General features: G+C 36.9%; 1 protein-coding gene across 3 annotated transcripts in view; it reads left to right on the top strand.

Moving 5' to 3' along the window:
- The window catches only part of KCNH8 (potassium voltage-gated channel subfamily H member 8), a 380,763-nt gene that overhangs the window by 114,916 nt on the left and 249,926 nt on the right, over positions 1-15,921 (top strand). Inside the window, exon 3 of one of the 3 annotated variants that reach the window (XM_074033725.1) lies at positions 14,128-14,322. The exons of the other annotated variants lie outside the window; for them this stretch is intronic. Coding sequence (XP_073889826.1) covers positions 14,316-14,322 — 7 coding nt within the window. The 5' untranslated portion in view covers positions 14,128-14,315. The remainder of the gene's footprint in view (positions 1-14,127; positions 14,323-15,921) is intronic. 3 annotated transcript variants of the gene reach the window in all.

The raw sequence follows: 15,921 nt of genomic DNA, 5'->3' as shown, positions 1-15,921 counted from the left end.
TCTAGATGTTAGCTGGGTTGGTTTCTTCTGAGGGATATGAGGAAGAATCTGTCCCATGCCTCTCACTTCGCGGCTGGTGCCTTGCTGGAAACCTTTCGTGATCCTCGGCCTGTAGAGTGTCACCCAGATCTCTGCCTTCACCTTTACATACAGGTCTCCCTATGTGATGGTCTGTGTCTACATTCTCCCTTTTAAATGAGGACATCAGTCACATTGGATTTGGTCCTACTCTAGTGACCTCCTTTTAACTTACCTCTGTAAAGACCCTATCATCAAAAAGGTCCCATTTTGAGGTACTGGGGATTAGACTGCAACATATCTTTTGGGGAAGACAAAATTCAACCTAAAACGTCTAGTTACATTTATATTGAATAGATTAGGAATTAAGTCATTTGCCCAAGATTACAAACTAGTAAATAAAAAAACCCAAATGCATAAACATTCTTGCTTGACTTCAATGTCCTTGCTCTTAAGCCACTGATTCTCTGTGGAGGTGGAGATGCTGCCATCTCCCAGGGGAAGTCTGCAAATCTCTGCAGGTTTTTGACTCAGTAATTAGGAGAATGCTTTTGTCATTTATTGGGCAAGATTGAGTTGCTAAATATACTGTAATGTGTAGAATGATCTTGCAATTGAAGAATTGTCCAGTTTCTTGCATAACTGTCTAATGCCCAGTCAGACTTTCCAGGAGGTGAAACACTGGTTTCTAATTACCTGAATCCTGAACTTAACATACAGAGTACTTTTTGAAAGGATTTATTTCCCACTGAATTTTCAAGAATAAAACCATAGTGTAAGTGAGTGAAGACTGAACTTTATCACGTTCAGAATTTCACCATGTAAGAAAATCTTATTAGTGGCTCACAACACTTGTTGGTCTGATGAAGCACATATTCAGGTGTTCTGCACTCAGAGGCATAGCATTTGCAGTGATTCTACATACTGGTCCAATTATGCAACTGTTTTATTATATCTTCTGCTCTAGTTGGTCATACCTGAGCATTTCTTGTTGAGATATATATTATCAGAGTAAATGACTTCATTTTTATTTTCTGTTTCTCTCTCTCTCTCTCTCTCTCTGTGTGTGTGTGTGTGTGTGTATATATATATCTGAAAATAATGTGTGTAGGTAGGCAAGTTTTATTATGATGATTTTTATTTCTAGATAGTAAAAAGGGAAATACAGCTATCTAAAAGAGAATCTTACGTTTTGATAAGGTTGTGGATAACTCTTTACTCACAAACGCTTTCATTCTCACGTCACCATCAAGGTTTGCCATTTCTGTGTGTATACCTCCTGAGCTATTACTTATTTGATGTTTGTCTTTATTCTGATTCACTGTTTTATTTTACTTAAATAAATTGTAAGCAAAAGAAAACTAAGCCACTACCCTGAATGCAAAACCAGGATCACTAATTTCAAATAGAAGGCAAACATAAATAAATATTAAATGAAAATATTGGTTTTAAGCTTTTTAAAATCAGAAAAGTAAAAAGTATACTGGAAATCCAAGTAATAATAGACCTAATCAATTTTATTATGCCAACCAGCATGTATGTTATTTTATTTAATTTTCCCAGTAACCCTTCAAATAAATATGGGTTATTTCCCATTTACAGATGAGGAAACTCTGATGTAGAAAATGACTTAAACACAGGTCTAAATGTTATGTCATGAACAGGTCCCAATTTGTTGCCCCAGTCATTGTTCCTTATTTTATTTACAGATTGATTTATTTATAAATTGATGCGCTTCAATTTATTTATTTTTACATTTTAAAATTTAATTATCTGAGGACATAGTAAAATGCCCCAAAAAGCCCATTCTTTTTAACATGTTAGGTTTTCAATTGCGATATGGATATATGGATACATACACATATATATAGTACATATATATACGCCTATATGTATGTGTGTTTACACATGCATACGCAAACACACACACACTTGTTAAAACAAAACCAATTCTTTTATAATTAACTGCCTTTTTTTAAAGGGAGAATATTTCCAAAGAGGGAACCTCTGTTTACAAGCAAATTTCAAGCTGAACTAAGCTGTTGAATAAACAAAAACTGGTGTATGGAAATAGGGAGGGCTGAAGAGGCTTCTTTAGCATTGGGATGGGTAGAGGAAAAGAAGGAGGAATCGCGACAGATAGTAAGAGGAGAAAAGGGGAGCGAGCAAGGGAAATAAATGGGGAAACATCTGGTGATCTGGTGGTATTTTATCCACCAACATGTCTAAAGGTAAGTTTTATATGCTAGCTGCATATTTTAGCTTCAAATACACATTTTAACTAACATGTACATATTCGAATGTAAGATATTTATGTTTTCCACTTAAAATAATCTTGTGTACCACCAGAAGTATTAATACTGCTCTTTGGGCAACACGCTGTGTTCACACAAGTGTACACATAAGCTGTCTGAATCGGGTATATTCATAGTCAGTCTTACGATTTCAAATCGTGATAAAAGTGAAAAGGAAGCAAATTTCTTCATGACCTCCCTCTTTTACAATGAGCTATTCACGACAGACAATTACAGTAAGAAACATTACTTACTTAAAAAAATTATTGTGTATATTTTATATAGATATATATGACACTATAGGATATGTGTATATATAGTAAAATGGTTACTGGGTGGAACAGATTAACATATCCATTATCTCACATAGTTATCCACTTCCACCCCTGTGGCAAGAGCAGCTATAATCTACTCATTTATCAAAAATCCCAAGTACAACACACTATTATTAACTATAGTCTTCTTGTTGTACATTAGATCTTTCAACTTGTTCATACTGCATATTTGCTGTTTTCTATCGTTTGAACTGCATCCCCCCAAATTCTTCTCCCCACCCCAATGGTAACCACTGTTTTATTCTTTGTCTTTATGTGTTTGATCTGTTTTTCACCTTATGATTCCATATATAAGTGAGATAATACAAGTTTTCTTTCTGTGTCTGGCTTATTTCTCTTAGTATCATATTCTCCAAGTCACATCTGTGTTGTGACAAATGGCAGGATGTCCTCCTTTTTTAAGGCTGAATAATATTCATGTGTGTGTGTGTGTGTGTGTGTGTGTGTATGTGTGTGTGTGTGTGTGTATATATTTCTGGGTCATATGGCAATTCTATTTTTAATTTATTTAGGAACACCCATACTGTTTTTCATAATGGCTTCACCAGTCTACATTCCTGCCAACAGTTTGCAAGGGTTCCCTTTTCTCTATACCCCTGCCAACACTTGTTATCCTGTCTTTTTGATAGTAACCGTCCTAATGGTGTGAGATGATATTGCATAGTGTTTTTAATTTGCATTTCTCTGATGATTAGTGATGTGGAACACCATTTTATATATCTATTGGTCATTTTTATGTCACCTTTGGAGAAGTATTTATTCAAGTCCTTTGCTTATTTTTTATTTGTGTTATATGTTTTCTTGACATTGAGTTGTACATGTTCTTTATCAATCTTGGATATTGACCTCTTATCCGATGTATGGTTTACAATTCTTTTTTTCTCAATTTGTAGGTTACCTTTTCATTTTGTTGACTGTTTGCCTTGCTATGCAGAAGGTTTTTAGTTTGACGTAGTCCTGTTTATTTAATTTTTGCTTTTATAGACTGAACTTTTGGTGTGAGATTCAAGAAATCATTGCCAAGACCAATGTCTTGGAGAGGAGCTTTTCCTCCTCCATGTTTTCTTCTAAGTGTTTTATGGTTTCAGGTCTTATATTTAGTTTTTTTATTGATTTTGAGTTGAATTTTGTGTATAGTATATGATATGGATCCAATTTTATTCTTTGGAATGTGGAAGTCCAGTTTTTTTTTTCCCCAGTACCATTTATTGAAGAGATTTCCTTATCCTGTTGTGTCTTTTTGACGTCCTTGTCAAAATTAGGTTCACTGTATATGTTTGGATTTATATCTGGACTTTTATTCTGTCTCCCTGTTCTTTGTCTGCTTTTAATGCCTGCACTATTACTTTTTTATTACTATAGCTTTATAATATAATTTTAAATCAGGAAGTCAGATGCTTGCAACCTTTTTTTTTTCTTTAATCAGAATTATTTTGACGATTTTGGATCTTTGGTGGTTCCATATGAATTTTAGGATTATTTTCTGTCTGTGAATTGTCATTAAGATTTTAATAGGAATTGCATTGAATCTATATATTGTGTTGGGTAGTGTGGACATTTTAACAATATTAATTCTTCCAATCCATGAGCATGGACTATCTTTCCATTATTTGTCTCCTCTTCAGTGTCTTTCATCAGTGTTGTATAGCTTTCAGTGTAGATATCTTTCTCATCCATTATTTTGCTTCTAACACTAAGAAGATATTCTTAATGAGTTCTTTTACACTTAATTATTCAATATGACTCTGGAAGATTTTTAGAATATTTGATTATGTCATCTAGTTATTTCAGAATTGGAACTCAAAATAGTAAAAGAGACAATGATTTGGGTTGTAAAATTTCAGAGTATTGCCAAAATAACAATTTTAAATTTGAAGCACATGTGACTTCCCCACTTGGCTGTTAAGTAGTGGGTTCATAGCCTAGAATATGGAATGTTTTCAGGTAACTACAAATTTCAGAGCAAAAGATGTCATGCCCACCCATTTAATAAATGAACAACAGCAAGAATGTACTTTTAAATAGAATGTGTTGTATCCAAATGAATGTTTTTGTGAATATCAGAGTTCCCAGCATGGACAACACTTGTAGTTGCTTTAGAATTTCACCACGTCTAAAGAACCAAGAATTAATTTTATCAAGAGCTAGAGAAACCAGGCTTGAGATCACACAAAATAAAAAGATAGTTTATTCTAAGATTGAGTGAGACCTGGGGAGAAAGGAAAGATCATTCTGAGCAAACAAAATTATCTTCTCACCTAGCCCTCCCATTGATTCAAACCAGAGTCTAAGACGAGAGAAAGGCAATACAACAGCACAAGTGCAATATTTTTTTATAAAGTTCTCCTCAGGCTGTTGAGAATCTTAAAGTCATTAGCACCGTGGGCATTAGGCTTATATAAATGGTAGCCTTGGCAGCAACTGAATCCATCCAAGTGAGCCTGGAGGACAGTATAAAACTTAGATTCTTACTTCTTTGGAAGCCAAAAGGACTGGATTATAAGGACATTTCCTCTGAGTGTTAGAAGTATTTGTGAAGCGCCCCAAGGAGACTTGGTTTCCTGAATGTGAGACCTTGTAATATTTTTCCTGTGTAATATATATGACCATATGTTTACTCACTGGGTTGTAGAGTCAAGGAAACTCAAAATAGTTTTTCTAGTGTTCCAGTTACGACAAATTACATTAGGACCTAGCAACTTAACAATAACTATATCCTACAATTTTGTGGGTCAGGAATTTAAGTTGGCCATGGGTGGCTAATTCTCCTTCCATGTGGAGTTAGCAGAGGTTGGAATTTGGTGGTGTTCAGTGGGGAAATGCATCTGTTTGGAAGGTATAAGATGGCTTCATTCATGTATGGCATCTTGAAAGGCTGAGATCAGTTGAGACCATGAACCAAAGTGCCTACCCATGTCCTCTTCTGCATGGTGGGTTTGGGTAGTCACTAGTCTGGTAGTCTAGTGTTTCATGAACCAGGCAGAAGCTGCAAGAATTTTTGTGATCTCATCTAAGAAGTTACATAGCATAACTTCTGCCATACCATATTGAGTGGAGCAGACACAAGTCCACTCAGATTCACGGAAAGGAGACCACAATTCTACCTCTTGATAAGAAGAGTGTCAAAGAATGTGCAGTTGTGTTGTACAACTTCAATATCTAGTTTCATAGAAACACATTTGGGGATGAGTGTGTGTGTAGCAACAGGCAAGAGAGCATTTGGTTCTGATGCTTGTAAAATTTGCAGTTTTCGTGAAGTCTATGGGGCCACCAAACAGTTACCATGCTTCCTTCAACTAAGTGTATTTGAAAACATTGGGTCATATTATTGTGACTATTCTCAGTTGCTTTCTCCAGCTTGATTCATCTGAAGCCTTACTGAGACTTTGCATGCCCTCAAATAGAAAGTATGCATTGTTCTTTATGTTTTGGCAAAAGGTTTTTTAAAGATTCTCCAATATATCTTTTCAGTCTTGATAGGAGATTAATATTTTATATTTGCCTCTTATGCCTTTTGCATTCAAGAGGTGAATCTCACAAATGCATTTATGGAAGACGACTTCAAAGTCATGGTAGCAGGAAGGCAAAGGGTTCAGAAAGTATGTGCACTGAAGGTAGCACATGCAGCCTGTATGGAGAGCCTGCCTTGCAGTTTATCTTTCTGTTTGCACATCAGCTTTGAATTTGTAAATGTAGGCTGTCTTTCCTTTCTTCTTTTCATTTATCTGAGAGAGCTACTCTGAGAGAGCCTGTTCTTTTTCTATGGTCATGACTAAAGTTGCATTGTTTAATCAATGAGCAGGGGTTTTCAGTAAGTCCAGTTTTTGAAGTGCTCTTCACTGACCCACACTCTGCAGTCAGAATGATGAGAAGAAAGTGAAACAAACGTAGAGATCAGGTTGCAGTGCATTCATCAGAAACTGCTTAGCTTAGCTTGTTCTGCTTAGATTTAGTGTTCAGCGATACTACCTAACCAGATTCCTCCATACTTTCACTTCTTCAAAGTCAGCCTCAGCACCTTCCTGACTTAGCACAGACAACTTCATAAAATAGAAACAGCTAACATTTACTGAGCATTCACTGTGGGCCAAGTTCTGTGCTCTGCTCTTTGCCTGTGTTGTTGCTTCAATTTAATCCTCTCCTCAACCCTTTGAGGTATATCCTATTACTACCGTATTGCACAGTTAAAGATTTTGATTCACAGAGAAGTTAAGTGGGAGGGCTGGGATCCAAGTCCTGGCAATTCTGACTCCTGACCCCTTGTACTCTGAAATACTAAGTTATGCTCATGCACCTGGCAAACCTAAGCTTTCTACCTAGGAAGCCCTTAGTCTATGGCGGTGGATGGTAGGCATGCCAGGCACTGTACATACCCCTTGGGGTGAGTGACTGACAAACTATCAAGGAAGGACTAGCTCAATAATAGCTAGAATCAGAAAGTTTTAGAGTAGAATCTCGGCTTTCTACCATTCAGTAAGTATGTATTCTAGTTCAGTGACTTTGCTTGTTTGAGCCTCAGCTTGATCTTCTCTAAAATAGAGATCCGGTATCATCCTCATAGATGTCTTATGAAGGGCCAAATGAGATAACCACCTTTCATCACACATAATGTGTGAGGAACAGCCACATAATGTGCAGGGGCCATGCAAAATGAAAGTGCAGATGCCTTTGCTAAAAACTTGCTAAAAATTTCAAGACAGCACCAGCAGAGCGTTAAATGAAAGCATGGGGCCCTTCTAAGCGTGGGGTCTATGTGACTGCACAGACTGCATGCCCATAAGGGTGGCCTTCTACATCATAGCCATTTAATGAATATTCTTTCCACCCCTGACATTCTTCCCACCAGAAGAACCTGCCTACTCCCATTTCCCAGAGTGCTAGATCCTCAGAACCTCACATTAAGGAGCCTGGAATCTAATGCTTGGCCCTTGGCTAACTCTGAACCCTGGCCTGTGGGCTGGTTTCTAGTTTTCCCTTACCTTATCAGAAAGCCATGAATATCTATCCATCTTCAATGAGATCTCACAAAAGTTCTGTGAGGTCTTAGCCAAGAGCATCTATGTCTCTTGAGTTGAACAGAAATTAGAAAATCAACACAAAAAGTTACATCATTTACACATGCTTAAACTATACTAGCAGCACGAATAATTATATAATATCGACTGGCTACAATTATATTAAAATAGTGCTTTATTTTTCAGTGATGAGCCTTTACTCTACGTCATCCATCAAATTTACACAATCACTGGCACCAGAAATTCATCCTTCCTGACACTGTCTTAGGTCAGACCCTCACAATTTTGGTACAGAGCTATAATAACTCCTCTCAATCTGTAGACCAACCTCCAGTTCTGCACCCTCAAGTCTTTTCTCCTCATTGTCTCCAAAGATGTCTTCCTAAAGTGTGTCCTGCAATCCCCAAGTGTGCCTCTCCACAAAACACATGCTACTGTCTTATGACAGAGCCTTCAGGGGTTCCTCATGGCCTTTCAGGATAAACAAAAACTCTTCACTCTGGCATATAAAGCCACTTATGAACTAGTGCCAGCCTATAATATCTTTAAACTCATCCTTCCCTTTTTCTATCCCTGTTCCCTTCATTTCTCATCATTCCCATGTCAGCATATCCCAGACTTCAGCCTAATTATTTTATAGTATTGTTTTTTAAAGATCTTCCATATCCTAACTTGCTTTGTGCCTTTGTACTCGGTGTTCCCCCTGCCAGGAATGCTACTCCCCACTCCCAAATTCCATCCTCACATTAAGCTAATAAAACTATGAGATTCAATTCAAGCCTATTTCATCTGTGAGGCTTTCAACTATGACCTTCTGTTTCACACGATGTTTCCATGCATCACAGTAGGCACCACCTTGTGTTATCACTTTCTCTTTATACATCTCTGTTGCATTACGCATGTTTGAGGGTGACATTGGTACCATATTAATCTTGTTATCTACAGTGCCTAGAATAGTTCCTGATATATAGTAAATGCTATTTGCTGAATGGGCGAATGAATAAATAGTTTTTCTTGCTGTTTCAATTGAAGCCCTATACTGCTTCCATGTTAGAATAACCTTGAGATGTTGTATACATCTCTCTATATTCTCACATAAACTCATTTTGCTTTTCTGTTTCAACTTTATGGTTACCTTTCCTCCCAAGAAAGACCTCTGACCTCACCCTTCACTTTTCTTTCTGTTTCTAGACATTGATTCGTTTGCTGGAATATTTTCTTTTTCTCTACTTAGAAAACATATTTCAATTCTCTATCTTACACAGAGAGAGGGATTGGTGTTCTGGAAGTTTCTACTGGGTTGACAAATTAACATCTGTTTGCATGGGAAGTGACCGGGTTGTTCTAAGGTATTTTAATTCCGGCATGAGGACGGCGGTCTGAAGGGTTATTCATTGACATCTCTCTGCTCTGCCTCAGTCCTGGCTGTCACAGCTGCCTCTGGGAGGTTGGGCCAATAAAGTCAGAGAGGAGGTAAACAAAAAAGGCAGCTGAGAGAAGTGAGTGTGTCCCCTGAGCATGCTGGCAAGAAAAGGCCGGGGAAAAGCACCTGAGAAGACAGCCGCTAGAATGCAGCTGATGCCAGCAACTTGCACACAACTCAGAAATCCCCGTGCCTGATGATGGAGACAATGGGACCTCTCCGAATGTGAAAAGAATAAGTATTTTACTCTGCTTAGAAACTTTGGCGTGTAAATATCTCTGAAGGCTGAAAGAGCACTCTAAGAAGCAGTCCAATGTTGGCCTTCAACAACTTTGCAGGATGTTCAAAGGAATTCACATTTTCAGATGCATATTTGAGAAGAAAAATGTAGTAAATCATAGAAAGCATTTTTTACCATTTCTAGCCAGTTAGATTGGAAAAAATTATGACCTTTGTGTACGAAGACTCGAGTTTGAGTCCTTGCACAGTCACCAAGGTGCTGTAGGTGATCTTAGCCAAGCTGTTTAACCCTACAATATCTCATCTTGCCTGTAAGAGGCAAGCAGAAATATTTAGCTCTTAAAAGCATTTAAGAGGATCGGATAAAGAAAGTAAACTATAGAAAATATAAAGAAACACATAAATGCTTGTTGTATTGACTCTCAGAGTCTACATTCATATCTACCAGACCAAAAGGCTTTTGTCCCTTATGAACTATGTAATGTTGAGCAATTAACTTCAACTTCCCAAGCCTCAGTTTTCTCTTCTATAATATGGCAATAACAGTAATATCATCTGTTTCATAGGCTTAAGTAAAGTGTAAAGTGCCTTGCACGGTGTCTAACACATAATATGTGCTCAGTAAATTTTAATTGTCACTCTTGTAACCAATAGCATTACCGTTGCAAAGTTTGAATTCATCTTACAATAATTTAGTTCAGTATCAGAACACAGAGTTTAGAGTACCTGTTATGTTTGGGTCAGGCCCTCTGTTTTGCACATAAGAGAGTACAAGAAAAGGGAAAATATAAACCTTGCCCTCCTGTACCTTGTGGTCTATTAACAGAGAAGGACTAATCAAATAATCACACAAACATATTCGGTAGTTTGAAGGCAAGTTGCAGGCTGCTATGGTAGACAATAACAGGGGGATCTGACCAAATACGAAGTTCAAGGAAACCTTCAGCAAGGAAATGATATTTGAGTTGACTTTTGAAGGATGAGTAGAAATTGACTACATGGAGGAAAGAATGAAAGCATTCTAGTCAAAGAGAGCCACGTATGCAAAGTTCTTGGGAGAGACTGTCTTATTTGAGACGTGGAGAGAGGGCCAGTTTAGCTGGAGGGCAGATAGCTGTGTATCACATAGAAGAAGGTAGGTAAACAAAGTTCTCACTTGGGATTTTGTCGACTATGCTTAGGCTATTGAGAGTCAACTTAGTACAGTCAAAGTTTTTTAAGCAGGAAAGTCACATGATGAAAATATCATTTAACAAAGAAAATTTTTGCTCCATATGAGTAATCCACATAAGAGATGATGGTCATTAAGGCAGGTCCTACTCAGAGTGTGATCTGAAGACCAGCAGCATCAGCTTACCCTGGAATTTATTGAGTGCCACCCAGACCTACAAATCAAATATGGGGATGGGGCCCAGCACTCAAGTGTTTTCACAAGCACTCCAGGTGATTCTGATGCTCACTAAAGGTTAAGAAGCTCTGGCTTGGTCTAGGATGTAGCCAGTGAAGACTGAAGAGTGAATGCATTTAAAACCAATTTCAGAGGTTTAGCTACTAGAATTTACAAGATTTGGCAACATCTTTACTTTGGAGAATGAGAAAGAAGGAAGCATCAAGAATGACTCTAAATTGTGCATCTAAAGAAACCATCTAATCTGACTTTTTATGCTTTGTTGTGTGTATGGCTATATCTGTTTTGAGATTAGAGAAGATAAAGGACTAGGGTGTGGATTTTGGTTTACATGTGTTTGTTTAAGCATGTGCTAATTCACAGAGCACTGTTGATAGGATCTAAGAAGCATCATTATAAAAAATGACTTTAGGTGAAAAAAATAACTTATAACTTGGACCATCTTAACCAATTGGCAATATAAGCAAGTTATCACTGGAGAGCTGATATCCTCTATGATAAGGAGAGCTATTTTTCTTGAAGTGTTTACTTTCCCAAAATTTCGCAGTTTTGAGTCCTCTAGATTATCTTTTGAAACATCATGTTCCACTATTTTAAAAAAATTACCTTTTCAGAACTACACTAGGAGTGAAACAGTAAAAGAAATCTTGTTAAAAATGCTACTAAGATAATATACTATTAAAAGGAGAAACATTAAACTCAGAATGTGTTTTGAGGTTAAAAAAAATCGCTGACCGCCTAAGATTGTTACACTCTGTATAATGTCTACAATGATTTTTTTTAAAGTACCTATTCTTTTTCACACATACAAGAGATAGCCAGAGTGGACATTTCTCACGTTTTTAACATTCTAGTTGCTTTGATCTGACTCTGTATAGACTCAGACCATATCTCCATTTCACTTCTTTAGACTCCTGATTTACATATCTTTTGCTTTGTAATGCAGCTCAGAAAGCTCCTACTCAGTGCCATAATTCCCAAAGCAGCTTCCGCTCATGAATTTCGAAGTAAAAGCCTTATCAGAGATCCCTCTAGGCCATTGACGGCCAACACTATTTTTCAAGTGAAGGATAGTTACTTATATGCTCAATATCAAATTGGAAAGCAAATGACTAGCCTTTATGTAGGAAACCAGTGTTGTCTGATTGGACGATCTTTTACAAGACACCACTATGACATAGTCTAGGCTCCTTCTCAAGCAAAACTGTCTCTATGATTTTTACACTAACAAATAGTGCTTTTTTAATACTTTGGTAGTATACAGTCTTCTTAAATCTCTAAAGAATCAAGAATTAACTCCCAGCATACAGTAATCTTTAGGCTTCTACATCAAATATTGGCAAATTATGACCTGTATCTGGCAGGATGCCTGCTTTTCTAAATGAAGTTCTACTGGTAAACAGCCATGCTCATTTTTTAATGTATTGTCTGTTACTCCAAAAGCAAAGTTGAGTAGTTGAGACAGAGACCATATGCGCTGTAAAACCAAAAATATTTACTCTCTGGTCCTTTATAGAACAAGTTTGCTGACCTTTGAAGATGAATAACCAAATCTGTTAAGTTGCATACCCAATTGGAACCCTCACAGTTTAGAAGGATTCTGAATTTTCATTTCTTAATGGCACATATGGTCTCAAAATGTATTTTTTTTTTCTGTTGTAGAAAAGTGCCTATAATCCTATGGGAAAATGTTTTGCACAAATTTATTTTTCACGAAACGATTTCTGTGTTAGAGCAGATGTCTGGTGATTAATGCAAGGATAAGCTTATTGGTGCTGATACCTCACCTGAGTAGTCTGAGTACAGTGACGCCTACCTGGGCACCGGGTTTTGGCCTCAAGTTCTAGTGAGGTGTCCACTTTATTTTGGGAGAGAAGCAGTAAGTTGAGGAAGATGGCTGTTTTGCTTCACATGTCTGCCAAGTTGTGACTCAGGGCAATCTGGCACAGTGTTCACAAGTCTTCGTTAAGAGTTGAGTTTGCACAATGGAAGAAATGTTCAGTATGTTTGTTGTCTGCATATTCTTGGAAAGTGCTAAATTGCCACCTAAAACTGTAATCATATATTTATACACTGGAGAATTGTCATGAGATCCTTAACCATTTCTTTTTCTTCTTTTCCTGTTTCCAAATTCTCATCTCAATGTTTCTGCTTTCTTACATAGGATGTATTTTTCATTCATTTCACTGTATTTGTCTAACCTTTTAAACACAAATTCTAATTCTGAAACTAATTTCTTAAAAAGGACTTGATCAAAGTTGAATTTGTTACATGTCCTAGCTTATGCTATCTATAAAATAATAGCAATATATAGAAGTATAATTTTTCCTTTTTAATATATCAAAAATAGATAATTCACTCCTGTGATAATGATTCCTTTGGTAATTTCTTTTAACATATGTTGAAATGCACTGTGTTTTCACAAGAAAGCTTGTGAAACTGGGAGTCACATGATTTGAGGTCTAGTCCCAACTCTTACAACAATTAACATCTTTGACTTCAGTTTACTGAGACACACTGAACTCATGATTTTCATCTTTACAATAAACAGTTCCATCTCATCATCTTTAAGATCTTTTTTAACTCGAGCAATCTGAAATGCCTTTGTAGGTTTCACCTTAGCATTATATTAGATGTTCAAAGAAACACTGAATTCTCCATTTTTAAACTGTATGTGTGATATGTGTTTCCTTCATTTAACAATGAAATGTTTCATACATACACAAAAGAGAAATTATTGCAACAGATATCCACTTTACACTGCCACCTAACTTTAAGATATATTAAAACTAAGCCATAATTATCCATGATTGTTTTTATGGTTAAATAAATAAAGCATTACATATACAGGTAAAGCCCTTACTTTATATAACTATTTAAAATGCATATAATACTTCAAAGCTCTTAACCCCAACCTCCTCAGAGCTCTTAACCATGAGAGTTAGCCATATATCCAGTATGCAGATGTGGTATAAACAGGTGTAAAATTATACCTGAGAATATTCAGCAAGTAAATGGCAAAGTAACTGACTGTTATTTCCAGTCTTAGAAGATGAATCCAGGGACTTGACCACGTGCAACGCCATCTAAATCCTGCATGTTCCTGTTACATCTTGACTCTTCTTTTCTAAAGATACAGTTTTGTATTTAGTGTTCTTTAGAAGTAACACAAATTGGTTCTGATCATATTAAGCAAAAATAATAATTTAATGAAAAATATATGCCATAACTTATCGAATCAAAGAAGTTAATGAGAATCTAAGCCTTGAAAAAGACAAAAAGCAGTAGTTCTGTAAGGTCTAGGTAGCAAAAATAATTGGAAAGCTTTTTCCAGGCTTCATTATTGAATGAACATAATTTCTTTCATTTTTGATTTCGGATTCATCAAATCAAGATTAAAATTACCAGAAGAGAAAGACTGATTGCTTCATTTTGGATGATTTGCCCATTCCTCCAGTGAGGGTTTGCAGAGCACCAGATGGTTCTACCAAGGCTGCAAGCAGAAAGGAGGTTTGGCTCCCAGTAAAATTTCGAGGTGCAATGACAAGAGGAAGGGGGCACAAATGATATTCTGCCAAAAATATGAGAGGTAAACTATACTAATTGTGTCAACTCAGAATGTGCCTCAGGTGTCTCGGATTACAGGAGAGTAATTGGCTGATGGTCCCAGCTGCGGTGCTCTGAAACACATCACCGGATCAGCCGAAGTTTTCATGGACTGCTTCCAGCCAATGACTGAATGAGGCAAGGTTGCTAAGACAGGTCTGTTCCTGGGAAATGAGGAACTGCTTAGAACTGTGCTGCAATCTAGACACTCCTTTCATCCAGTTTTTCTTCCTTCTTCTCTCCTTCACTTGACATCAAAACCACATCATGTTCTTCTCATAGTTTGCTTCTAAGAAGACCTGGAATAACACACAAATAGTTCATTAATATTCAAAAGTAACATTAAGTAGCATTTTCATGAATAATTCTTTAAGAATGTCATGCTACAATCCTACAGCCTGATCTCCCACACTTTCCTACATTTCTCCTTTTACCCTGCTCTCCTTTTTCTTTTTTCCTATAGCATTTAAGACCTTCTACTAAACTGTACAATCTGCTTATAAATTGCATTTATAATTTATTGTTTTTCACTCCAATTAGAATATAAGTCCTTTCAGGGATAAGACAGAGATCTATTCTGTTTTGTTCACTGATATATCCAAACAGTTAACAACAGTGCCTGCCATTGCAGGCACTCAATAAATATCCACTGAATGAATGAATTACTTTATTTCCAATTGCTTGCAATGTAATTTCCAAATGTTTTCTTTTGGATCCTAAACTAGATAATCCCAGAGTCCCAGATCCTCATAATACTGCTGAGTTCATACAGACATTATGTGTATTGGCACCAACAATTATTCTCATTGCTCTGCAAAGGCCATAGATTCCTCTGACTAAAGCCTTGTGCAATTAGAGAGGGTTAACTTAATCCTCAAATTCTCATTTAAAGCAAGTTCTTTCTCACTGAACAATTGCAAGTTTGAAGAAATCTTAAACTGCTTTTCTTAAAGAAAAGTATCGAGAGAGTGGGTTTGGGTTTCAGTGCCTTGTTCTCACAAAGAAGTGGCTTAGAAGTAGCAATCATGAAACCAAACCTGTCAGATGAGACATTTTTCTGCCCACTACCAATTGTCCATCACATGTGGCCTTCTTTTCTCCAAAGGATCATTGAAAAGATAGAGCCATGACTCAGATGTTAATTGGGGCTCAGTTCTCTTTACTATTTCCAGTCTTAGCAGGTGAATCCAGGGGATGTTGCTCTGCATCCTACGCAGAGGTGCCATGGTATACAGATCACCATTTCTGAAACTTCCCAAGAGAGCAAGAAGCCAAAACATACTGGAAGGCAGAAGCATGCAGAAGCTTTGTGAATGAGGTCAGAATATGGTGCCTTGTGTGTTAGCAACTTAGGTAACTACACTTAGATACTGTAATCACAAAGCTTGTATAAGTACATTTTCTCTATCTCAACCTGGGACTGGCAGCAGCACCAGTGGTGTTTTTCTGATCCCAGTCTCATTGGATACTCAAGCAAATTTAAAAATTAACACCACATATACCTTAATGAAGGATGTTTTTCAGTCTTAAACTAAAATAGCTGAATCTTGTTTTAAATAGTGGTTCTACTCTTATTCTTGGT

This window comes from Macaca fascicularis, chromosome 2, assembly GCF_037993035.2.
Source record: "Macaca fascicularis isolate 582-1 chromosome 2, T2T-MFA8v1.1".
NCBI lineage: Eukaryota > Metazoa > Chordata > Mammalia > Primates > Cercopithecidae > Macaca > Macaca fascicularis.
This window is presented reverse-complemented; position numbering and strand designations above follow the sequence as displayed.